This window comes from Hemiscyllium ocellatum, chromosome 7, assembly GCF_020745735.1.
Source record: "Hemiscyllium ocellatum isolate sHemOce1 chromosome 7, sHemOce1.pat.X.cur, whole genome shotgun sequence".
In the NCBI taxonomy this organism is placed as follows: domain Eukaryota; kingdom Metazoa; phylum Chordata; class Chondrichthyes; order Orectolobiformes; family Hemiscylliidae; genus Hemiscyllium; species Hemiscyllium ocellatum.
The window spans coordinates 13,802,289-13,829,363 of NC_083407.1; the positions used below are offsets into that span (position 1 = coordinate 13,802,289).

General features: G+C 44.7%; 1 protein-coding gene across 1 annotated transcript in view; it reads right to left on the reverse strand.

Annotated features, from left to right (window-relative positions):
* Positions 1-27,075, reverse strand: part of slc15a2 (solute carrier family 15 member 2) — a 119,617-nt gene that overhangs the window by 77,942 nt on the left and 14,600 nt on the right. The window contains exons 2-9 of the mRNA XM_060827732.1: positions 26,118-26,232; positions 24,033-24,116; positions 21,991-22,132; positions 16,129-16,221; positions 13,721-13,820; positions 11,429-11,519; positions 9,727-9,804; positions 8,284-8,366 (exon numbers count right to left, since the gene is read on the reverse strand). Coding sequence (XP_060683715.1) covers positions 8,284-8,366; positions 9,727-9,804; positions 11,429-11,519; positions 13,721-13,820; positions 16,129-16,221; positions 21,991-22,132; positions 24,033-24,116; positions 26,118-26,232 — 786 coding nt within the window. The remainder of the gene's footprint in view (positions 1-8,283; positions 8,367-9,726; positions 9,805-11,428; positions 11,520-13,720; positions 13,821-16,128; positions 16,222-21,990; positions 22,133-24,032; positions 24,117-26,117; positions 26,233-27,075) is intronic.

The window sequence follows — 27,075 nt, forward strand, 5'->3', positions numbered from 1 at the left end:
TCTCTCTCCTTTTTGATTAGACCTCTCTGATGGTATTGATGAGCAGTCTTGGTCAGAACTGTTGACTTCTCCACCTCCTGATGCTGCCTGGCTTGCTGTGTTCTTCCAGCCTCCTGCTTGTTCCAACATCTGCAGGTTTATTTTGTCTCTAACACTCATGTAACCAGCAGCTCCCTCACACTCACACATTCCCTGTGTGTGTGTGTGTTGGGTACTCGGGAGTTCACTGTAGGGACTCCAATGTCTGACTCCATCGGTGGAAAGAGAAACAATGTTAACATTTCAAGTCCGCATGACTTAGAAGAATCATATCAGCCACAAAATATTAACTCTGCCTGTCTCTGACCCTGCTGAGTTTCTCCAGCACTCTCGGTTTTTATTTGAGATCTCCAATATCTGCTGTATTAGAACTTAATGGCAAAAAGTAGGAACAGAAGTAGGCCATTTGGCCCCTTCAGTGTCTAATCCAACATTCCTCCTGCCCACTTTCTTACCATTTCCCCATAATCCTCGATTCCCTTACTGATCAAGAATCTATCTCAGTTTTAAATATTCACAAGAACTCTGCCCCACAGCTCTCTCTAGCAAGGAACTCCAAAGACACACAACCCTCTGAGATTAGTAGAAATTCCCCTTCATCTCAATCCTAAATTGGCGCTCCTTAATTCTGAGACTGTGCCCTCTGGTGTCCCGTGAGGGGAAGCTTCCTCTCAGCATTTACTCTGTCAAGCCCCTTAAGTATCATGTTTGTCTTGATTAGATTAGATTAGATTTGATTAGATTACTTACAGTGTGGAAACAGGCCCTTCGGCCCAACAAGTCCACACCGACCCGCCGAAGCGCAACCCACCCATTCCCCTACCCCTACCCCTACATTTACCCCTTACCTAACAATACGGGCAATTTAGCATGGCCAATTCACCTGACCTGCACATTTTTTTTTTGGACTGTGGGAGGAAACCGGAGCACCCAGAGGAAACCCACGCAGACAGGGGGAGAACGTGCAAACTCCACACAGTTAGTCGCCTGAGTCGGGAATTGAACCCGGGTCTCAGGCGCTGTGAGGCAGCAGTGCTAACCACTGTGCCACCGTGCCGCCCACAACCTCTCATTGTTTTAAATTGTGCTTTTATTCAAATCCTTGGACTTTTCAGTATGTCTCCAGAATCTTGCTTCTCCAACTTCCAAATAAATAATCATAGATTTGCAGATTTTTTTTCAGAACTCAGTGTGAGCCTTTGGCCCTCCATGTTGAGCTGACTCTTTGGAAGAGCCATCCAATTTTAATCCCAGACTTGAGCTAAGGCTGATCTCGTTAGGAGCAGAGCAGACTACAGCTCTATCCTTCAATTTGTGCCCAGAGGGATGTCTCAACCATAGATCACATCATCCACCATGGAGTAGGTTCTGAGTTATAATGGGGACCGACCCCATGTGGTCGGTACCAATGGAACTCACACTGCGCATCCTATCAAATGAGCCAAACAATATCCCCCCATAGGGACCTCAGGTTGCTATGGGAATGTAGACTTTTAGATGTATCTTGTAGCCTGGAATTATGGAGTGATGTTTGAAGCTCTACTTTACTTCCCATTATGTGGCTGACAATAGAGTCATAGAGATGTACTGCACGGAAACAGACCCTTCGAACGAACCCGTCCATACCAACAAGATATTCTAACTGCCTTCTTCAACTTGAACTGTTGCAGTCCACTTGCTGTGGGTTGACCCACAATGCAGCTCGGGATGGAATTACAGGAGTTTTACCCAGTGATAGTGAAGGAACATATTTCCAAGTCAGGATGATGAGTGGATTGGAGGGAAACTTGAAGGTGGTGGTGTTCCCATGCATCTGTTGCCCTTGTCCCTCTAGATAGATGTGTTTATGCAATTGGAAGATGCTGTCTGAGGATGTTTGGTGAATCTTTGCTGTGCATTTTGTAGACTGCTGCTACTGAGCTTTGGTAGTGGAGTGAGTGGATGCTTGTGGATGTAGTGCAAATCAAGCGGGCTGCTTTGTCCTGATGCTGTCAAGATTAGAGTGGAGCTGGAAAAGTCCTGACGAAGAGCTTTTGTCTGCAACGTTGATACTCCTGCTCCTTGGATGCTGCCTGACCTGCTGTGCTTTTCCAGCACCACTCTAATCTTGACTCTGGTCTCCAGCAGCTACAGTACCTACTTTTGCCTTGTCCTGGATGGTGTCAAGCTTCAGTGTTGTTGGGGCTGCACTCACTCATATGTCTTCAAAGAGCCAGCACAGAGCAGACAAACTGAATAGCCTTCTCCACAACAGTGGGGTTGGTCGCTGACAAGAGTAAGTATTGGCAGCTCATTTAACCAGGAGCCACCTTGAGGAACAGTAGAAAGGGAGAGGGGGAAGGTTGTTCAGTAAACCGCTCCCGAAATTTAGAAACATATGTTAATATTTTCCAGGAGGCTTTGGTCCAGGATCCGGACCTGGAACTGATAGGAGGAAGTGAAACTACGAAGAGGTGAGAAATCAGAATACAAATGTGACTTTTTAGACAACACTGTGTCACACTGCAGTGCCTCAATGTAATACTTGAACATGAGAATTCTTAGGGATGAGCGAACATTCAAAAGGTTCATCCATTTCCTTCCCTAAATCTTCACAGTCGCATTTTGTCCTTCAACGTTCCCTCTCCTACAAGCATCCCTACAGTGTGGAAACAGGCCCTTCAGCCCAACAAATCCAGACCAACCCTCTGAAGAGTAACCCATCCAGACACATTCCCCAAACAACACATCCCTGGGCACCATAGCATGTCCAATTCACCTAACCTACACCTCTTTAGACTGTGAGAGGAAACCCGCACAGATGGAAAGCAAATGTGCAACTCTACACAGACAGTCACCTGAGGCTGGAATTGAACCCCGATCCCTGGCACTGTGAGGCAGCAATGCTAACCACTGAGCCACCATGTCACCCATACAAATGTGCAAATGCCTCTTGTATTCATTCAAAAATGATCACTTCAATCCTTTCCTGACCTGATGTAGTGAAGTTACATCTTTGAGTAATAGTCCAGGCAGATTTGATTCAGTTGATAGAGTTGACAGCACTCCAGCTTCTGAATCACAATATTATAGGCTCAAAGTTCTTACTAGAAACTGAGTGTAAAAATCTACACTGACAGTCCTCAATTTACAGTGCTGACAAATGGGCTGTCTTTCTCATGAGCTGTTAAACTCAAGACATATCTCCCTCGCAGACAGATCATTAAATTATACAGTGCAGACCAGGCCCTTCAATCCATCAGCTCTGCACCAGCAAAACGAATTTGGGTTTGAGTTACAAGGAGAGGCTGGTTAGGCTGGGACTTTTTTCCCTGGAGCGTAAGAGATTGAGGGTTGATCTTATAGAGGTTTATAAAATCAAGGGGGAACATAGATAAGGTGAATGGCAGGTGTCTTTTCCCTAGAGAGGGGGATTTCAAGATTAGGGGGCATAATTTTAAAGTGAGAGGAGAACGATTTTAAAAAGACATGGGGGCAACTTTTTTAAACTCAGAGAGTGGTTCACGTGTGGAATGAACTGTCAGAGGAAGTGATGGATATGAATAGAGTTACAACATTTAAAAAACATTTACATAAGTACACGAATAAGAAATGTTTGGAGGGATGTGGGCCAAGCGGGATCAATTTCGTTTGGGATTATGGTTGGCATGGACCAAAGGGTCTGTTTCTGTATTGGGTGATGCTATGACTCTATGATACTTTCCAGCACTTTTTAAGACATTTCAAATGCTCATCCAATTACGTTTTAAAGGTTATGAGCTTTCCTGTCTCTACTACTCTCCCAGGCAGTGCATTTCAGATTCCCATCATCCTCTGGATGAAAACAAACATCCTCAAATCCCCCTTAAACTTCCTGCCTTTCACCTTAAACTTATTCCTCCTTGTTGTGGACCCTTTGACTAAGGGGAACAGATGTTTTCTATTTACTGTGTCCATACTTCTCAATACAATGTTCTTCTATAAGGTCCCCTCTCAACTTTTTCTGTTCCAAAAAAAGCAACCTGAGCTTATCTAGCCTCTCTTCCCAACTGAGATGTTCCATCCCAGGCACCATCCTGGTGAATCTCCTTCGCAACCCCTCCAGTGCAATCACATCCTTTCTGTATGCACACCAGCTGAGTCCTAAGCAAGGTCTTGCACAGCTCCAACATAACTTCCCTGCTCTTATAATCAATACCACAAATAATAAAGGCAAGTCTGAAAATGTGTTGCTGGCTAAAGCACAGCAGGTTGGGCAGCATCCAAGGAACAGGAAATTCGACGTTTCGGGCATAAGCCCTTCATCAGGAATGAGGAGAGGGTGCCAGGCAGGCTAAGATAAAAGGTAGGGAGGACGGACTTGGGGGAGGGGCGATGGAGATGTGATAGGTGGAAGGAGGTCAAGGTGAGGGTGATAGGCCGGAGTGGGGTGGGGGCGGAGAGGTCAGGAAGAAGATTGCAGGTTAGGAGGGCAATGCTGAGTTGAGGGAACCGACTGAGACGAGGTGAGGGGAGGGGAAATGAGGAAACTGGAGAAATCTGAGTTCATTCCTTGTGGTTGGAGGGTTCCCAGGCGGAAGATGAGGCGCTCCTCCTCCAGCCGTCGTGTTGTTATGTTCTGCCGGTGGAGGAGTCCAAGGACCTGCATGTCCTCGGTGGAGTGGGAGGGAGAGTTAAAGTGTTGAGCCACGGGGTGGTTGGGTTGGTTGGTCCGGGCGTCCCAGAGGTGTTCTCTGAAGCATTCCGCAAGTAAGCGGCCCATCTCCCCAATATAGAGGAGGCCACATCGGGTGCAGCGTTCTTCAAGTAAGCGGCCTGTCTCCCCAATATAGAGGAGGCCACATCGGGTGCAGCGTTCTTCAAGTAAGCGGCCCGTCTCCCCAATATAGAGGAGGCCACATCGGGTGCAGCGTTCTTCAAGTAAGCGGCCCGTCTCCCCAATATAGAGGAGGCCACATCGGGTGCAGCGTTCTTCAAGTAAGCGGCCCGTCTCCCCAATATAGAGGAGGCCACATCGGGTGCAGCGTTCTTCAAGTAAGCGGCCCGTCTCCCCAATATAGAGGAGGCCACATCGGGTGCAGCGTTTTTTTTACCCTTAATAAAGGCAAGTGCCCTGTATGCCTTCTTAACTACTCTGTTGACCTGTCTTGTCTGCCTTCAGGAATCTGCGGATAAAGCCTGAATATCCCTCTGTTCTTCTGAGCTTCCTAGTGTCCTGCCATTCATTGAGTACTCCTTGAGTTGTTGCACCTTCCAATGTGCATCACCTCATATTTTCCAAGGTTAAATTCCATCTCCCCAGATCTGCCCATCTGACCAATCCATCTATATCCTCCTGTCACCCAAGACCTTCTCTCTCACTTGGCCAATCTTCACGTCATCCATAATCTTACTTATAACCCCACACATTTTCATCTACATTACTTACACATATCACAAACAATAGGAACCCAGCACTATTTCTATGGTATGCCACTGGACACTGGCCTCCAATTATACAAACAGCCATCTACCCTCCGTCTCCTCCCAAGAAGCCAGTTTTGGAACCAATATGCCAAGTTACCCTGGACCCTTTGTGCCTTTACCTTCTTGATCAGTCTTCCACGTAGGATGTGAATTTCTCTATCATCCTTGATTCCCCACAGCAATGCTTTGAAGAGGAGGAGTGGGGTTTCATCCTGGCGTCCATACTTAGAACATAAAACAGTACAGGCCCCTTGGCCCTTGATGTTGTGCAAACATTTTATCTTACTCTAAGATCAAACTAACCTGCCTACCCTTCATTTTGCTATCATCCATGTGCCTATCCAAGAATCGTTAAAACGTCCCTAATGTATCTGACTCTACTACCACTGCTGGTAGTGCATTCCACGCACCCACTACTCCTTGAGTAAAGAACCTGCCTCTGACATCTCCCCTAAACCTTGTTCCAATCACCTGAAAATTATGCCCCCTTGTGATAGCCATCTCTGCCCTGGGAAAAAGTCTCTGGCTATCCACTCTATCTATGCCTTTCATCATCTTGTACACCTCTATCAAGTCATCTTTCACCCTTCTTCGCTCCAATGAGAAAAGTCCTAGCTCCCTCAACCTTTCTTTATAAGAGATGCTCTCCAGTCCAGGCAGCATCCTGGTAAATCTCCTCAGTAACCTCTCTAAAGCTTCCACATCGTTCCTATAATGAGGCAACCAGAACTGAACACAATATTCAGTGGTCTAACAGGGCTCTATAGAGCTGCAGCATAACCTCACAGCTCTTAAACTCTATCCCTCTGACCATGAAAACCAACACACCATTCGCCTTCTTAACAATGCTATCAAATTAGGTGGCAACTTTGAGGGATCTATGGATGTGGACTCCAAGATCCCTCTGTTTCTCCACATGCCAAGAATCCTGTCTTTAAGCCTGTAATCTGCATTCAAATTCAACCTTCCAAAATGAATCACTTCACACTTTTCCAGGTTAAACTCCAACTGCCACTTCTCAGCCCAGCTCTGTATCCTGTCAATGTCCCATTGCAACCTACAACAGCCCTCCACAATATCCACAATTCCACCAACCTTTGTGTCATCGGCAAACCTACTAACCCACCCTTCCACTTCCTCATCTAAGTCATTTATAAAAAATCACAAAGAACAGAGGTCCCAGAACACATCCCTGTGGAACACCATTGGTCACAGATTTCGAGGCTGAATAATTTCCACCTACTATCACCCTCTGTCTTCTCTGAGCCAGCCAATTCTGTATCCAGACAGTCAAATTTCCCTGTACTCCATGCCTCCTTACTTTCTGAATGAGCCTACCATGGGGAAACTTATCAAACGCCTTGCTAAAATCCATGTACACCACATCCACTTCTCTACCTTCATCAATGTGTTTTGTCACACCCTCAAAGAATCCAATAAGGTTTGTGAGACATGACATGCCCCTCACAAAGCCATGCTGACTATCTCAAATCAAAGGAGAAAATGAGGACAGCAGATGCTGGAGGTCAGAGCTGAAAATGTGTTGCTGGAAAAGTGCAGCAGATCAGATAGCATCCAAGGAGCAGGAGAATCGACGTTTCGGGCATGAGCCCTTCTTCAGAAGAAGGGCTCATGCCTGAAACATCGATTTTCCTGCTCCTTGGATGCTGCCTGATCTGCTGTGCTTATCTCAAATCAAACTATGGTTTTCCAAGTAATCATAAATCATGAATCACTTATCCCAAAGACAACACTCACAAATTAAGCTGGGCTAATTTTGAATTGCTCTTTGTGGAAGCTTGGTGCTCAATTTGGCGACCAGGTTTTCTATACCTTATAAGTCTCTCATTGGCTGTAAGGCACTTTGGGAAACCCTAAGGTCATGAAAAGATGCTATACAAATCCAAGTTCCTTTCTATGAGCATGGAGCACAGTCCAGGTTGGTTTTGCAGTTGGGTACAGTTCCTCAGAATATTTGTCTCTCCATCAACCATGCCAGTTCTTCCAGATAGCGCCAACAACAGTGGATTATCAATTCCCCTCTCTGGGCATCAAATTGAGGGAGAACTTGGCTTATACTAGTGTTCAGACAAGTTGATAGCTGTTTATTTCAGGTCTCGTCGAGATGGTCATCTACGTTGCCCAGTATATTGGCACCAGTCCATACCTCAGCACTGCTCACCATGCTGGTCATATGTTTTACCTTGGGCCAACACACTTTCAGTTCTCAGCATGTTGGCAGCAACCCGTTACAATGAGAGTTGCCCTCCAAAGAGAAGAGGTGACAGGAGAAGAGGGGACATCTTTGGTGACCCAGTCGAAAGGGGCAAGTGTTGAAGTGTGGCAATAATGGGTTTACATTTTGAAAGAGACAGTGGCTCAAATGACAATAAGACCTGGATGCAGATGTAGTCCACTCCATCATTCATTAAAATCATGGTTTATCTGACATCCTACCTTACCTCCATCACCCTTGACTCTCTACCCAAAGTGACAAATGCTGGAGATCACAGTGGGTCAGACAGCATCCATGGAGAGAGAGCAAGTTAATGCTCTGTGTCGGGATGATCCTTTACCAGAGCTCGCTGCATCTGCAGTATTTTGCTCCTACCCTTGATTCCCTAACTGATAATTGAAATAGCCTTCAACTGTTGAGCTACTCCATGATTTGAGGAGTTAGTACCCCAAAATCCAGAACTGCTGTACATAAAACAAGCTTCCTAACAATGAAGCTGTATTTAGGAAGGTATGTTAATTATAAGGACAGGATTATCACTAAATTACTCCTGAGGCACTCACCCCAATACAGCTACACACTTCCACCAGTATGTTTCCTTGTGGGGGAAGTTTCTTGTATAGCCCACTTCCAGATATGAACACGACTAAACAAAAGGAAAAGATCATCAAATTATTGTTCATTTTTCTGCTGCAATTTCTCTTCTCGCTCTGCATCAGGGTATTTTCTCTTTCCACTCTCCTGTTTATAAATAGGAATATTTTTTGAACATCTAGAAGGCAGGATTCAATGCCAACTTTCCTAGCTCATGTTGGCTATCAACCAGAACAATGAGACCAGACAATACCTCATGGGAGCACCATCCAGAATCAAAGAGTGCCTCCAGTGTGGAAAGAGGCCATTCAGCCCATCGAACCTGCACCAACTGTCCAGACAGCATCTCACCCAGACCCTGTACCTTATCCCCATAACCCCATATTTCCCATGGATAATCCCCTTAACCTGCACATTCCTACTCATATGAGGAAATTTAGCATGGCCAATGCACCTGCCCTAACACGCCTTTGGACTGTGGAAGGAAACTGGAGCACCCGGTCGAAACCCACACAGAGACGGGAAGAATTTGCAAACTCCACACAGACAGTCACCCCAGGCTGGAATTGAACCCGGGTCCCTAGCAGTGTGTGGCTGAAGTGCTAACCACTGAACTTTTACCTCCTCTCAATGCCCAGTCCATGTTGTAGCACAGCCTAACTTGGCCACATATCAATATTGCTTCATCATTGTTGGGCCAAAATTTGTCACATCTGAGATTACTTTTTTTTTAGATTAGATTAGTTACAGTGTGGAAACAGGCCCTTCGGCCCAACAAGTCCACACCGACCCTCCGGAAAGCAACCCACCCAGACCCATTCCCCTACATTTACCCCTACACCTAACACTATGGGCAATTTAGCATGGCCAATCCACCTAACCTGCACATTTTTTGGATTGTGGGAGGAAACCGGAGCAAACCCACGCAGACACGAGGAGAATGTGCAAACTCCACTCAGACAGTTGAATTGAACCCGGGTCTCTGGTGTTGTGAGGCAGCAGTGCTAACCATTGTGTCACCGTGCCACCCGTAAGGTTGGAACAATTCCTTGGAATGATAAGTCAACAAAAGGACTGCTCTGGTCCATAAAGGTATTCCATCCCCTTCTCAAAAGATGGGCCATAAAAGTGGTCCTAAGTCCACAGCACAAGGTTATCCTAAACTGCATGAAATGCAAATAATTGAGGCCATTGAACTATTGGATTGTCACTTCAGTTCATTGCTGAAGTTGGTGAGAAAGAAGGTTCGTAGCGCAGCACACGGAGTTTTGACTCCACATCCACTTTGTGCTTCAATAGCCACTAAAAGTTCCTAATATTGTCTAAAGAAAAGGGATTGCCAGATTATCCCAGAAGTAGCAAGCACGTGACACAACGATGGCTGACTTGCTGAAAGCAGTGTTACATCTCACCTAATGCAATCACCATTAGTGCAGCAGGAACACCAAAGGCAAGAGCGTAGCAGTCTCCACCAAAGCACTGAACTTCAGCTGGAAAACACAACAAGGCAACGTCAATGAGGATGGATATGCTGCATGGCCTTTACAGCATCTGAAAAGTCTTATTATGTGAGCAGCAAGCCATGAATGAGATCTTCAAACAGAGAACACAAGGATCTGCATCAATTATATTCATTTTATTGCCAGGAATATAAAGGATGTTCCTGGCAAAAGCGTGTGTGTGTGTGTGTGTGTGTGTGTGTGTGTGTGTGTGTGTGTGTGTGTGTGTGTGTGTGTGTGTGTGTGTGTGTGTGTGTGTGTGTGTGCCCCCATCCTTGATTTAAAAAAACACACAATCTCCCCCTCCCCACCTCACTCACTACTCCCTGCATTTCCTACTTCCCTTTCTATAACATATAAACTAAATATTTTATTACTCCATATCAATGAAGAGGTGACTGCATTGATGTGAATCTGGAGTCACCATGTTGGCCAGACCAGGAAAAGGATGGCAGATTTCCTTCCTGGAAGGATGTTAATGAATCAGAAGGGATTTTACAACACTTTATGATGGGTCACTATCAGTGAGGCAAGCTTTACATGCCTGGTTTTTTAGTTTATTAATTGAATTCAAATTCCCGCAGTTGCAACTGTGAGATTATGAACCTGTGTTTCCAGCATATTCACCTGAGCTTCCGGATTACAGGCTCAGTGACAGTATCGCTATGTCACTATTTCCTCCTAATAAGTGGCAAAGGGGCTCCAGCCTCTCTCACCCTGAAGAGATTAGATTCCCTACAGTGTGGAAACAGGCCCTTTGGCCCAACAAGTCCACACCAACCCTCCGAAGAGCAACCCACCCCCCTCTGACTAATGAACCTAACGCCATGGGCAATTTAACATGGCCAATTCACCTAACCTGCACATCTTTGGATTGTGGGATGAAACCGGAGCACCTGGAGGAAACCCAGGCAGGCACGAGGGGAATATGTAAACTTCACACAGACAGTTACCCGAGGATTTGAACCTGGGATCCTGGTGCTGTGAGGCAGCAGTGCTAACCACGGAGCCACCGTGCCACAACAAAACAGTGAAACACAAGCTCAGCTGGGCTACAGAGATCCCGACCTGGCTGATTTCCAGGACTCTGCTGTAAATGCCCATAACAATACCTCAGTGTCTGTCAAAAATAGAAACTGCTCAGAAAACTCAGCAGGTCTGGCCAGCATCTTTGGAGGGAAAGCAGAGTCAATGTTATGAGTTCAGTGACTCATCTTCAGAAGTGACCTTTCTTCCGAACGTTCTGCAGAAGGGTCATCGGACCCGAAACGTTGACTCTGCTTTCTCTCCACGGGTGCTGCCCAGACTTGCTGAGTTTTCCCAGCAGTTTCTGCTTTTGTTTTGTGCTGATTTCCAGCACTTGTAGTTCTTTGATTGTCTTCTCCAGTATCAATCAACCTGACAGCAAAATAGGAAGTGAAACCCGATTTAAGATAGGTCGTGATGAAGGAGCAAATCTGAGTTTGTGTAGATTTGTATTACTCCCAAAAACAGCAACACATCATATTGCACAACCACCAGACACCGAAGAGAAAATGTATCAGAGATCAAATTCTGTATAAAATATTGCACATAACTTATATCAGTACAGCTAGAATTGCAAGTCAGCACTGACCTCTCAATATGGGAGTGATGATGGTTGAGAGTAAACTTCCTGCATTAATGGACAGATAGAAGAAGGAGAAAAACCTACTCCGCTCAGAATCCTGGAATATCGAATGAGAAATTGGGAAGTAATCAATTAATGCAATAAAATCCACACTTAGTCAGTCAGTCCATTCTATTCTATGCTATTGTTCTGATGTACTTATGTAACGTATGATTTGTCTGGTTAGCACACAAAACAATACTTTTCACTGTGACAATAATAAATCAAAACAAATTTCATGCATTCACAGGATGTGGGTCTTGTTGGAGAGGTCAGGGTTTATTGCTCATCCCTAATAGCCCAGAAGGCAGTTCAGAATCAATTACATGTAGGTCAGACCAGGTAAGGATGGCAGACTTCTTCCCTAAAGGGCATTAATGAACCGAATGGGCTTTTACAACAATTGACTCATAGTTGTCATTGGATTTTTAATTGCAGAGTTTTAAAAATCGATTCACATTTCGATTTTTAATGTGAATCCATCACAATGGGATTTAAACCCAGGTCCCCGACAGCTTCAGTCCAGGGTTCTCACTCACTAGTGCTGTGATATTACCATGATGCCACCACCTCCCAGATACAATGCAACATATAGACCACCCCGTGGCTGAACATTTTAACTCCCCTTCCCATTCCACCAAGGGCATGCAGGTCCTGGGCCTCCTCCACCACCTAACTCTTACCACCAGATGCTTGGAGGAAGAACGCCTCATCTTCCACCTTGAGACCCTCCAGCCACATGGGGATCAATGTAGATTTCAACAGTTTCCTCATTTCCCCTTGCCCCACCTTATTTAGAGTCATAGAGATGTACAGCATGGAAACAGACCCTTCGGTCCAACCCGTCCATGCCAACCAGATATCCCAATCCAGTCTAGTCCCACCTGCCAGCACCTGGCCCATATCCCTCCAAACCCTTCTTATTCATATACCCATCCAAATGCCTCTTAAATGTTGCAATTTTACCAGCCTCCACCACTTCATCTGACAGCTCATTCCATACACGTACCACCCTCTCCGTGAAAACGTTGCCCCTTAAGTCTCTTTTATATCTTTCCCCTCTCACCCTAAACCTATGCCCTTTAATTCTAGACGGAAAAGACTTTGCCTATTTACCCTATCCATGCCCCTTATAATTTTGTAAACCTCTATAAGGTCACCCCTCAGCCTCTAATGCTCTAGTGAAAACAGCCCCAGCCTGTTCAGCCTCTCCCTATAGCTCAAATCCTCCAACCCTAGCAACATCCTTGTAAATCTTTTCTGAACCCTTTCAAGTTTCACAACATCTTTCCGATAGGAAGGAGACCACTTGTCACTGTCCTCTTGACCTGTCGTACCTGTCCATCTTCCTTCCCACCTATCTGCTCCACCCTCTTCTTCGACCTATCACCTTCACCCCCAACTTTATCTACCTATTGCATTCCTAGCTACCTTCCCTCCAGCCCCACCCCCTCCCAGTTACCTCTCAGGGCCCTTGGGCGGGCCTCTCATTCTTGATGAAGAGCGTATTATCAAAATGTTAATTTTCCTGCTTCTCAGATGCTGCCTGACCTGTTGTGCTTTTCCAGCACCACCCTCTTCGACTGATCTCCAGCACCTTCAGTCCTCGCTTTCTCCTAACACATATGCCTAGTCTATGCAACATATACAGCCAGCGAGTGTTGGGTATACCAGCCAATGAGTGGAAAGTGTGTACAGTCAATGACTGCAAAGCTGTCCAGTCTATGAATGAGGACAATGTCAAAATGAATCATTGAAGCCTGTTCTCTGTGCTCAGGCTGTGATGCAGGACATAGCTACTTCAATATGGGTTACGTGCAGAATGTTTCCACACAACCGAAGTTCCTCAATTCTTGGTTTCATCCTGTTCTACAAACCTTCTCTATACTTTCTCAAAGTCCTTGAGGTCTTTCTTACCGTGTTGTGTTTACTTTGACGCACAACGCGCACGCTGAGGTCTAAGGATTATCAATAAATATTTCACTTAACTTTTTGCTTTGACCTTCATGGTTCTTCGAGCAACAAGGGAGTCAAGGGCCATGAGAAGCAGAAAGCAAAGTGGAGGAGACAGCACCATCCAATCTGCCATGATCTTATCCACTGAGGAAAGAGGCTCAAGGGGCTGACTGGTCTACCCGCATTCTTCATTTTCCTGCTGTCTATTCACAAAACCCAGGATTGAGTATTCTAAATCTCTAGTGGCAGAATAAATAAGAACAACGCTGTTTCCAACATCTGACATTCTTATAGTGCACTCACTTGCTCCTCTTCAAATTGATCACCGCCAAAAGCTGCAACACAAGGTTTGATGCCACCAGTGCCCAGGGCTATTAAGAAGAGGCCAAGCATTGATAACACTCTGCAAACAAGAGAACCTTCATTACGTTTTGAAGAGACTGGTATAACTCCATTCCCTGAGAAGAATAAATATAAGCCACAGCGATGGGTGTGTTGACAGTTCTTTTGTTGCTTTGACAGTCATTAGGTTCTGCGACCTAGTCTCAGCACAGAGACTTGATGCAAAATCCAAACAATGTGGCTTATTACTGAGGAAGTACTCTCCTGGTGAAGGTGCCACCCATCAGATGAGCTATTCTCGCCTGGATCCCAATCAATAATTATCCCTCAACAAATATCACTAAAACTGAACTCTATCATTATGCCTTTGTTGTTTTTGGAAGCTTGTTGTGTGCCTATTTTGGCTGCTACATTGCCTACACTACAACAGTTTTACAAAAGGATGTCATTGGCTGTAAAGTGTTTTGGCACTTCTGGGCCAATTGGTATTATTATCAGTTAATGTTTCCAAATGAAAGTGTGCTCTATTTAACTGCATCTTTTCTTTAACCTACAGCATCTGTGTGAAGGGATAATCAGATTATAGAAACAGATAACTTACAGCACAGAAAGAGGTCATTCTACCCATCATGGCTGTCCATGGTTAATCCATGACTGAATTAACCAGCACCCATCCAAATCCCACATTTTGAAACTGACTGGTTGGGAATCACTGGCAAAATGTGTGGAAAAGCACAGCAGTCAGGCAGCATCTGAGGAGCAGGACAGTCAATGTTTGGAGCGGAAACTCTTAATCAGGAATGCTTGAAACATCGATTCTCTTGCTCCTCGGATGCTGCATGACCAGCTGTGCTTTTCCAGCACCACACTCTTTGACTCTGATCTCCAGCATCTGCAGTCCTCACTTTCTCCTGGTTGGGAATCACTGCTGGGTTTTATTTATTGTCTTCTCAATATGTTTGTTTCACTGTTGTTTTGTCATTGACCAGGGAGAATAAGGAACAATTCCCCATTAGCTCCCTCCAGCTTCTTGTTAGCCGGTTGGTCATTTATTGGTTAGTGGATCATCCACCTCTTAGTTGTATCTCCCAATATTGCTTTTTCTTTACACTGTTGTTCAAAATTAAAAAGCAGAGTTGTCAAATCTCCCAGAGTGCTAGACTTGCAAAGCAGCTTCCAGAACCTTCTATTCAAGGCTGTACAACAGCCATATATGATAACCTTCAGTCATTACAGCATTGCAACAGATGGACAAACTCTACAGACACCTTTTTTTATTACTAGTGAACACACTTTTGCGAGGACAAATATTTTACAAAATGTTGTAAAAATAATATTAAAAAGTACATGCATGCATATTTGCTAATGTGTGTATTCATTTATCTTTAACACAGAGAGAAATGGGTCTGGGTGGGTTACTCTTTGGAGGGACGGTGTGGACTGGTTGGGCTGAGGGGCCTGTTTCCACACTGTAGAGAATCTAATCTAATCTAATCTTATCTAAAACATTTCCCCTAACCTCAACCACCACAAAGTACACACGCCACAGTTTCTAAATCGCAATTCACTTTGTTTATTCTTTCAAGGGTTAGGCATCGTAGTGAACACACCATTCCCAGTGCATCTTTAATAATTTTGTCTTTATCCAATGACTATGTTTTGATGAAATTTAATTCCACCTCATCAATTATTACAGCAGCAATTTCCATCATGTCCAGTTTTAAGGTAGCGGATTTATGCGTTTCTAATGTGGAGCCTCAGACCCAGGATTTACAAACAAAATGGACTTGAGGATTGATAGAGGACAAAGGTTGTCTTTGGGATTATGAGGAGCCCTGTGAGGGCATTGGGTGGCATGGATGAGGCATGGGAATGTTTGAATGGCTGAGGAGGTGTAAGGCGGTGAGGGCTGCTTTAACGTTCTTTTCTAAAACGTTGATACATTGCCCAGCCAGTTCCCACACCCAGCAGCCTTTCCACCCATTCCAAATTGTAGAGATGAAATCCTAGATAACAAAAATTCCGGAACACTCTTTTCCGGGCTGGATTTGCTGAGCTGGGAACTGTCAACTCTATGTAACTCTGTTACATAGAGTTGACCGCCTTGGATTTCTCGTGGGTAGTGTCGGGTGCTTGGGTCAAACAGCACATCTCCTAAACTAAGCACTAAAGAACCATCGAAAGAGCCTGTAATGATATAGCACTATTCCCAGCCACTGACCATCCCAAAATGATGTACAGTCAGTCTCATGCATCCTACGTGAGAGATCCTAAGCTTCATCCAGAAGACAGCACCTCTGAGAGAGCAACACAACCTCAATACTGTACCGGTGAATCAGAGCATCAAAAATATCATTACTTATACTCACACATGTGCAGTGTGATCACCCACAGTTGGTACTGCACCAACGGACTTCACAACATGACCAATAACATAGACAGTGGAAAGGATGATGATGGTTCTGTATGAAAGCAGAAGAACAACCACCTATAATTAATACATTAAAATAAATATAAACATTAAAGTTTTCACATTTCAATGTTTAAGCAATAAGACGTTTGGGAACCAATTTTAATTTATATGGATGATCAAATGTCTGGATCAATGTCACAGAATTGTTATAGGGCAGAATGAGGCCATTTGGCCCATCCTGCCTGAACCAGTTCTATTACCCTGTGCCAATCTCCTCCCTTTCCCCATGTCCTTACAAACTATTTATATCCCAATAATTATCCAAAGCCCTATTCAACCTACCTTCACCACATTTCCAGATGTCTCAAAGTATCATAACTAAGGGAAAAGGGGTTGGCATGACGGCTCAGTGGTTAGCAATACTGCCTCACAGTGTTAGAGACCTGGGTTCGATTTCACCCTTGGGTGAGTGTCTGTATAGTCTACATATACTCCGTGGGTTTCCTTCAGGTGTTCCAGTCTACTCCCACATTCTGTATATGTACAAGTTAAGTGGATTGGCCATGCTACATTGTGCATAGTATCCAGGGATGTGCAGGCTAGATGGTTAGCAATAGATAATGCAGAGTTACAAGGATGGGATGGGTCTGAATGGGGTAATCTCCAGAGGGTTGGTGTGGCCTGAATGAGTTGAATGGCCTGCTTCCACACTGTAGCGATTCTATGAAAAGTTGAAATAGTAGTGATTTTTCTTTATTATTGCATGGGTTGTGGGCATTTTGTTGCCTGTGCTGAAAGACCCTTGAATTTAGCAGCTTGCTAGGTGACTTCTGAGGGCGGTGAAGACCCAACCTCATTGCTGTAGATCTGGAATCACCTGCAGGTGGATTTTGTTTGATTTGATTTGTTTTATTATTGCTACATGAACACCAGAACACCAACGCTTCACCAGAGGCGCACTAATGATATGACCTGGAATGGTGGCAAAACATCTGTGATTACCAGCTCAGCGAGCAAGGCAATAATCTCATCCATAATCTGAGCTCAAGTTCTCATGGACTTCGATTGTCACATGTACCGAGATACAGCAAAAAGTATTGTTTGACAAATCAAACTTTACTTAAGTACATAGGGTAATAGAACCAAATGCAGAACATAGTGTTACAGCCACAGAATCAGTTCCTGATTTATATGTTTGTGTGCGTATACTGGTCTGAAATGTTCTCTGAATCAAAAACAGGAAAGCTCAACAGGTCTAGCAGCAGCTGTGGAGAGAAATCAGTGTTAGGGTCACATGACCGGAAACATTATAGAGTCAATAGCCAGAGACTTTTCCCCAGGGCAGGGTTGACTGGTACGAGAAGTCATAGTTTGAAGATATTAGGAGGAAGGTATAAAGGAGACACAAGAAGTAGGTTTTTACACAGAGAGTTGAGAATGCACAGAATGTATTACCAACGGTGGTGGTGAAAGCAGGGTCATTGGAGACATTTAAGTGACTGCTGGACATGCAAATGGATAGCAGTGAGTTGAGGGGTGTGTAGATTGTTACTATATTTTACATTAGGATTAAATCTCGGCACAACATCGTGGGCCAAAGGGCCTGTTCTGTGCTGTACTTTTCTATGTTCTATGTTCTATTAACTCTGATTTCTCTCCACAGATGCTGCCAGACCTGCTGAGCTATTCCAGTAACTTCTGTTATTCTTTCTGAATTACAACATCCAAAGTTCTTTTTTTTTAAATTTGTGAGCTCCTGAATGTACTTCAAAACATGCGCTTTCATCCACTTTTTCCATACTGCAACTATACAGGAGAACATAGTGTTACAGCCAGAGAGAAAGTACAGAGAAAGATCAGCTCTAATCTTAGAGAGGTCGGAGCATAATTCTGATAACAGCGGGGAAGCAGCTGGTTTTTGAATCTGTCGGAATGTGTTCTCAAACTTTGCACTTTCTGCCTGATGGAAGACGGTGGAAAAGAGTGTAATGGGGTGGGAGTGGTCTTTGATTATGTTGGCTGATCTCCCGAGGCAGACTCGATCGACGGACTGTATGATGAACTGGGCTGTGCTCAAAACTCTCTGTAATTACTTGTGGTTTTGTGCAGAGCAATTGCCATGCATCCATACATGCCGTGATGCATCTAGTTAGGATACTTTCTATGGCGCATTTATAAAAATTGGCAAGAGTCATTGTGGACATGCTGAATTTGTTAGCCTCCTGAGGAAGTAGAGGCATTATTGTGCTTTCTTGACTGTAGCATCGAAGTGGATGGACCAGGACAGATTGTTGGTGATACTTACTCCTAGGAACTTGAAGCTATTGACCACCGGTACCTCAGCACCATTGACACAGTCAGGGGTGTGTCTGCTACACCTCCTGAAGTCAACGACCAGCTCTTTTGTTTTGCTGACATTGAGGGAGAGATTGGTGCCTTCACACCATGCCACTAAGCTGTCTATCTCTTTCCTATACTCTGTCTCATCGTTGTTTGAGATCTGACCCATAACTTTGTCAGTGGATTTAGAGCCACACAGTTGTGTGTATATAAGGAGCATAGTAAGGGGTTGAGTATGCAGCCTGGTGGGGTACTTGTGTTGAGGATTATTGTGGAAGTGGTGGTGTTGCCTGTCCTTACTGATCTCAGTAAATTGGGGAAGAACAGCAGATTGCCTTCCCTGAAGGATGTTAGTGATCCAGAGGGGTTTATATAACAATTGATAATGGTTTAATGGCCACCAGTAGGATAGCATTTAAGTCCTTTTCTTGACATATCAACGGGCCTTGGTGAGTTATCCACTTTCACAAATACTAATCTTCTTAACATTTTGTCTCTCTTCTTACATTTATAACATCCAATACTTCACAGTAATTCTCCTTAACTAGAATGTCTGCATTTTTCATCTTTTATGAGAACACATGCAAAGTGTTCATTGAGTAGAATATTCCCATCTTCTATCTTCACACGTAGTTTACTTTGTGCTGTTTTGTGTCATACTCTGTGCTTAATTATCCTCTTATTCTTAAATATTGTCAAATATCTTTGCGTTTACCTTGATTTACAATCATTCTTTTGTGTTCTCTCCTCCATAAGTTCATTTTGAATTTAACTCCTACGCTGTGTATACAACTTTCTGTAGCACGAAGTGACCTGCTATCTGACATTAGCTTTCCTTTTCTGCTTTACCTAATCCCGTGTGCTCCTTGAAATGCAGCAGGCTCTAAAGTTAACTTTCTCATCCTCTTCCTTCTGCGGGGACATGTTTACCCTGAGCAATTTGAATATCCCCCAGAAATACCCCCTAAACTCCAATCACACTGAATCATTCCTCAGCCTACTAAAATTGACCATACCTCAATTTAGAACTTTAAAATCCTGCTGTAACCTTTATCTAACATTATAACTAACTGAATTATAATCAGTAACACCAAAATGTTTTGTTCATTGCCACCCCTTCCACTTGCTCAGCTTTATTTCCGACAGGCTATTCCAGAGTTCGCTTGCTGGACTTGCTGGGCTGCTCGTTCCTGATTTATATGTTTGTGTGTGTGTATACTGGTCTGAACATTCTCCTCAATCAAAAATGGAAACACTCTGCAGGTCTGGCAGTGGCTGTGGAAAGAGTCAGACTTATGGTCACTTGACCTGAAATGTTAACTCTGATTTCTCTCCACAGATGCTGCCAGACCTGCTGAGCTTTCCCAGCAATTTCTGTTTTTGTTTCTGATTTTGTTTCAGCATCCAAAGTTCTTTCAGTTTTTAAAAAATGTATGATCTCCTGAATGTATGACAAAAAAACGCTGTTCTCGCTACTCTTTTTATACAGCAACTACCCGAGGTATAAACCCTTACAATTACTGTCCTATTGTTTTTGTACTGGTCAGATAGTTGACTATATATTTGCTCTTAACTGGTGACTGCCCCTTACCTTGTTTCTTATGTTTTTTATTTGATGGTCTTTCAAACATGACATCCTACTTCACTGCTATGAAATGTCAGCAAGCTTCTTTTTTATTCTCTGTTCTCTCTCATCTAAGAATCTGTAAATAGAAACACTGAGCTGCCCTTCATATGACCTCCATATGACCTCGATTCATTAGCTTTATTTCCTGTATACCTTTGATCACAAACGCTTCATTATTTTCTAACATTAGTTCCCTCTGTTTTCCAGACGAATTTACTAGATTCCTTTGTCTTCTGCATCATTCCTGATTTTCACAGAATCATAGAATCCCTAGAGGCCGTTTGGTCCAACAAGTCCCCACCAGCCTTCTAGGTAAAAACAATGACTGCAGATGCTGGAAACCAGATTCTGGATCAGTGGTGCTGGAAGAGTACAGCAGCTTCCAGCTCACTGCCTTTATTCCTGATGGGGGGCTTTTGCCCGAGGCGTCGATTTCGCTGCTCGTTGGATGCTGCCTGGACTGCTGTGCTCTTCCAGCACCACTGATCCAGAACCCACCAACCTTCTGAAGAGTAACCCACCCAGATCCATTCTCCTACCCCATTACTCTACATTTACCCTTGACTAATGCATCTAACCTACTATGGGCAATTTAGCATGGCCAAATCACCTAACCTGCACATCTTTTGACCGTGGGAGGAAACAGGAGCACCCAGAGGAAACCCATGCAGACACGGGGAGAACGTGTAAACTCCACACAGACAATGGTCTGAAACTGGACTCGAAACCAGGTCGGTGCTGCTGTGAGGCAGCAGTGCTAACCACTGAGCCACCGTGCCGCCCCATTTGAAAATATCCTCAGGATCCTATCCCTCTGCCAAACTAGTTTGAATCCTGCCTAACACCACCAGCAATCCTTCTTGCCACAGTATTTATTCTAATGATGGAACCTGATACTGTCTGAGACTGGAAGATATTTTCTACTCAATCTGTTCAGAAATGTTACTACACACCTCTCCAACAGCGGGACTTGAATATGAGGCTCCTGTCTCAGCCACGGCATTTGCAATGGATAATTGTAATGGGTTTCCTCCCTTTACTCATTCATAGAATCATAGAAGTCCTACAGTGTGGAAGTAGGTCATTCAGCCTGTCAAGTCCACATTATCTCTCCAGCATCCCAGTCAAACCTAACCCCTACCCTATCCCAGAATTCCCATGGTTAATCCACCTAGCCTGCACATCCCTGAACACTATGGACAATTTAGCATGGCCAATTCACCTGACCTGCCCATCTTTGGACTGTGGGAGGAATCTGAAGGAAACGCACACAGACATGAGGATAATGTGCAAACTTCATACAGACAGTCACCCAAGGGTGGAATCGAACCTGGGACCCTGGCACTATGAGGCCACTGTGCCACCCCAAAATACTCATTACCATTGAGTAACATTTTAAAGGGATAAATCTTAAGTGCGGGGACTACCCTTATCACGTGAAGGACTTTGCACCACACGAAGTCTCAATAATTGCTTTATGATGGGGACGTTTCTGAGAATAACCTTGGGAAATGGGGCTTCTCAGTTTCAGCTTGGGTCTTTTTGACCAGGATTCAAGAGCAGTCAAACTTTGAGCACAAGGACTGAAAACGATCAGTGCAACACTAATTGCTGGCATACTCTTGGACGCTTGCTCATGATCGAACGGGCATCCGCAGGAGGTCGAGAACAATTTCACCAACACTCCTCTGAAGCTATGCTTGGTGCAGTGGAATCAGGAGCAGACAGTGTGCATTGAGTTAGTGACAGACAGAGGAAAGCATGGCGAGGGGCTTTAGCAGTTAAAGGAGACAGGCGTTCACGTCATCACAAAACAGAAGAAGGAAAGATTTGAACAAAATGCCATCTCACTTAAACTTTCCCAGCCAGGAATCAGCAATGAGAGCTCCGAGGACCGGTGTGAAATAGGCGAATCCGGAAAAGGCATGGTAGATGGCAGTGGATAGATCATCATCCCAACAAAGGAAGGTTGTAAAGTACAAGGTGAGAATCGCTGCAACACAATAGACATGAGAATGTAAAAAAACCGAGCAATGAGAAAGAACATTTTGTCGATCAAACCTACATCTTTTTTACATTCTTTAACACTATGAGGCCATCGCTGGCTAGGCAGCATTTATTGTCCATCCCTAGTTGCCCAGAGGGCACTTGAGAGTCAACCACTTTGTTGTGGGTCTGGAGTTACATGTAGGCCAGATCAGGTGAGCGTGGCAGACTTCCTTCCCTAAAGGACATAACTGAACCAGATGGGTTTTTCCGACAGTTGACAATGGATTCATGATTCTGGATTAATGGTGCTGGAAGAGCACAGCAGTTCAGGCAGCATCCGAGGAGCAGTAAAATCGATGTTTCGGGCAAAAGCCCTTCATCAGGAATAAAGGCAGAGAACCTGAAGTGTGGTGGAACTGGTCCTCCTGGGAGCAGATGCAGCACTCCCTCACCACCAGACACCTGGAGGAAGAACGCCTCGTCTTCCACCTCGGAACACTTCAACCCCAGGGCATCAACGTGTACTTCAACAGTTTCCTCATTTCCCCTTCCCCCACCTCACCCCAGTTCCAAACTTCCAGCTCAGCACTGTCACCATGACTTGTCCTATCTGCCTATCTTCTTTTCCACCTATCCACTCCACCCTCCTCCCTGACCTATCACCTTTATCCCCTCCCCCACTCACCCATTGTACTCTATGCTACTTTCTCCCCACCCCCACCCTCCTCTAGCTTATCTCTCCACCCTTCAGGCTCTCTGCCTTTATTCCAGTACCAGAATCTGGTTTCCAGCACCTGCAGTCATTGTTTTTACCTATGGATTTATGATAGTCATTAGTTTCTTAATTCCAGGTATTTATTGAATTCAAATTCCACCGAACATTACCTGGGTCTCATTAACAGCCAAGTGATAGACCATCGCCTCCTCCGAGAATTCTAGAAAATACAATCCTGGCGACAGTATTGGGGATGCTCAGGAAGCCTGAAACCATATGGGTCAAAGCAGTCTGGTTGACTGGCATCCCAACCACCATCATTTACCATTCATGCCCACCACCACAGACATTTAGTAGCAGCAGTGTGTACCATTTACAATATGACTTGCAGCAACTCACCAAGGCTTAATTTCCAAACTCAACCTTTACCACCTAGAAAGACAAGGGCAGTAGACCCATGGTAGACCACCAAATGCAAGTTCTCCTTTAAGCCACACACCATCCCAACTTCACTGTCATTGGGTCAAATTCCTGTAATATCCTTCCTCCCAGCTGTAGGGGGATACGTACCCCACATGCACTCCAGGGTTCAAGAAGGCACCTTCAAGGGCAGGTAAGGATGGGCAATAAGTGCTGGCCAGCCTGTGATACCCACAGCTCATAAGTGAACAAAGAACACTAATCTGTGCCTCTGGATTACTCGGGACCAGGCCGCCCAAGCTTGTTTCAAACCTATTTTAGAAACTTGGTTATTGCAGGGTAAGAAGAGCTCCCACGGCCATCTTTACAGGATGTGGGTGATATAGTGGCCCAGTGGTTAGCACTGCTGCCTCACAGCACCAGGTACCCAGGTTCAATTCCAGTCTCAGGTGACTGTCTGTGTGGAGTTTGCAGATTCTCCCTCTGTCTATCTGAGTTTCCTCCCACAATCCAGAGATGTGCAGGTTAGGTGGATTATGCTCAATTGCCCTATAGCATCCAAGGATTTGCAGGGTAGGTGGATTAGCTATGGGAAATGGAGTATGGATCCTGGTGGTATGCTTTTTGGAGGGTCAGTGTGGACTCAATGGCCTGTTTCCACACTGCAGGGATTCTGTGACACATAGGGGCAGATTGTAGCCTTTTGGAGCTCGCTCTTCAACCACAAAATAAGGATTTTGTTTGATAAAAGCATGAAGATCAAACGTACCTTTCATGCCATAGTAGGAGAAGCGTTCACAGAATTCATTTACCACGACAAACAGAATGCTCAGTGGGTAATTGGTTCCACACAGTCTCTGCAGAAGACGAAAGACGATAGTTTGCAATGTATGACATGAAACAAATATAGTGGTGAGTCAGCACTCGTTTAGCCTTATTAGGTTTCAGCAGAAGTTCTATTTCTTGCATTTATGTCTCTAAGTCACAACATTCAAGACTCACTCCAGACATACGTGCTTCCAATTCCGAGAGACTTCGAGAGTGTATTTCTTCTTCACCTTTTTAATCTGTACCAGCAGTGTGGCAACATCACCACCTTCCCAGTTTATCACATCTTGTTGAAGTCCATTTACGATTGTCTCCAACTTTCTACATGTGGGTGGCACAGTGGTTAGCACTGCTGCCTCACAGCGCCAGAGACCTGGGTTCAATTCCCGCCTCAGGTGTGGAGTTTGCACATTCTCCCCATGTCTGTGTGGGTTTCCTCCGGGTGCTCCAGTTTCCTCCCACATTCCAAAAAATGTGCAGGTTAGGTGAATTAGCCATGCTAAATTTCCTGTGTGTTAGGTGAAGGGGTAAATGTAGGGGGTTGGGTTGGTGTGGACTTGTTAGGCCGAAGGGCCTGTTTCCACACTGTAACTAATCTAATTCCTTTTTTTTCTCAGGTGTTTTCTGCGTGGAATGCAAATTATCGGACTGTTGGGTTTAAAGCAGAGATATACAATTGCTTATGAAACACCAAAAATCGGTGATTAGTTGAAAATATGTTGAGCCCCTGTAGATCAGTGTCTGTCTGAATGAGTTAACGGATGTCCAATGCTGCTGATGCTCATTAGCAGCAGTGTGTTCTCTCTACATGAATGCACCGCAGCCACTCACCAACATCCCTTAGACAGCACCTTCCACATCCGCAACCTATACCATCCAGGAGGACAAGGCCACCAGATCCATGGGAACAACACCCTCCGCAAGATCCTTCTCATTTGCTTCCCAGCTGCAAGGCTTTCCGAGATCCGTGTATGGCAGCAACTACCAGAGCTGGAAGCCAATGCTGTGTTGTGCATGGAACCTCGGAGCAGATGCACTCACGCAGCTTCGAGGGAACCTCGCCTCCCAAGCCACGCACCAGCCTGACTTGGAAATATACCAGCATCCCTTCATTGTCACTGGGACAAAATTCCAGAATATCTCCCACCAACAGCACCGTGCATGCACCTACACCAAATGAACTACAGTGGTTCAAGAAGGGGGTTTGTCATCACCTTCTAAAGGGAAACCAAGGACGGGCCAGGAATGATGACTCTGCCAGTGATGCCCATGTCCCTTAAATAATTAATCAAACACCAGTGATCAGAACGTTTCAACTGGAGGTTGCAACATTTCAGGGTTGGGTGGCTGGAGGTGGTAATGATTACCATACAGTTCAGACTGATTTCTGACAAAATAATACTTACATGTGGACCGACCTGGAACACATCGCTGGGAGCCTTTTGATTTTAGTTGATGAGATTTTATTTTAAACAGGAGATAGTGAGGATTCAGATGCTAGAAGGTCACAGTTGATAAAGTGGGGTGCTGGAAAAAGCACAGCAGGTCGGGCAGCATCCATGGAGCAGGAGAGTCAACGGTCAGGCATGAGCTCTTCATCAGGAATAAAACAGGCACAGCCCAGCTCTCCACTGCTTTTCAGAATATTGGGTTCTAAAGTACAGTGGGCATGGTGCGGGACCAGCAGGTTTGGCTGAATTCACATGCCATTGTGCACATTATAGGGTGGCTTCCATGAACTCAGAGAAAGGAAACTACAGGCCTATAAAGTAACGGAATGAGGGGGTATTAAATGGCAGCTATTTGAATAATGATAAGCAGGAGGCTGGAAGAACACAGCAAGGAGGTGTAGAGGTCAACGTTTCGGGTGTGACCCTTCTTCAGGACTGGGGGTAGGTGTGGGGGTAGCTGTAGATAAAGGGGGTGGCGGGGGCAGAGTGGTGAAGTGGGGACAGGTGAAGACAGGTAGAGGGTACCACCTGGTTGGTCAATAGGAGGAATGGTGGCAGGAAGCAGTGGAAGGGATGGGGAGGGGCTGGGAAAGGGGTAGGGGGAGGGGGAGGGAGGTTATTTGAAATTGGAGAACTCAATGTTGAGTCCTCTGGGATGTAGGCTGCCCAGGGGGAAGATGAGATGTTAACCTAGGGTGGGTCAGGAAGGGTCAAAATATAGAAAAATTGCAGCAAATAGGATCAAAGGGGATAAGGGGCAAAAAGGCAACATCAATGTCTCTTTACTTGAATGTGTGCAGTACCCTGAACAAAATAAATGAATAAATGCAGGTCAATTGGGATGTTATAGCCAATTGGGATCTTATAGCCATTATAATGACATGGTTTTAAGGAGATCAAAGCTGGAAACTAAATATTCAGGGGTATGTGACTTTTCAAAAGGACAGGCAGTGAGGAGAAGGTGTTGGGGTAGCACTGTTGGTACAGAATGGAATAAGTATGATAGAAAGTAATGATCTTGGATTAGAAGTTTTAAAATCCATACAGATAGAGGGGTGAAATAAAAAGTGGATGAAGATCTATTAGAAATACTTTATTGGGCCCTTAACAATAGCTATAATAGAGATAATGAGAGCATGTAAAAAAAGGCATTACGATAATCATGAGCGATTTAAATCTTCATGATCTGGGATATCAGTTTGGCATAAGCAGCCACAGGGAAGAATTCATAGAGTGCATTCAGGTCATTTCCTAGAACAATGTGTTGTGGATCCAGCCAGGAATTTATTTAACCAGGTTAAATAAATGATGTCAGAGTAAAAGATCCCTTAGGAAACAGTAATCATAACATTGAGCATTCTGTTTGAGAGGGTGAAACATGGGTTAGAAACAACTTTGCTGAGTTTACCCAAGAGTAATTACAAATGAAGGAGGATCGAGTTGGCCCAAGTGGATTGGAGAAATGGAGTTTAGCAGCAAAGATGAGTCGAGGAACAATGGCAGACATTTAAGGAATTGGCTCATTGCTCACAT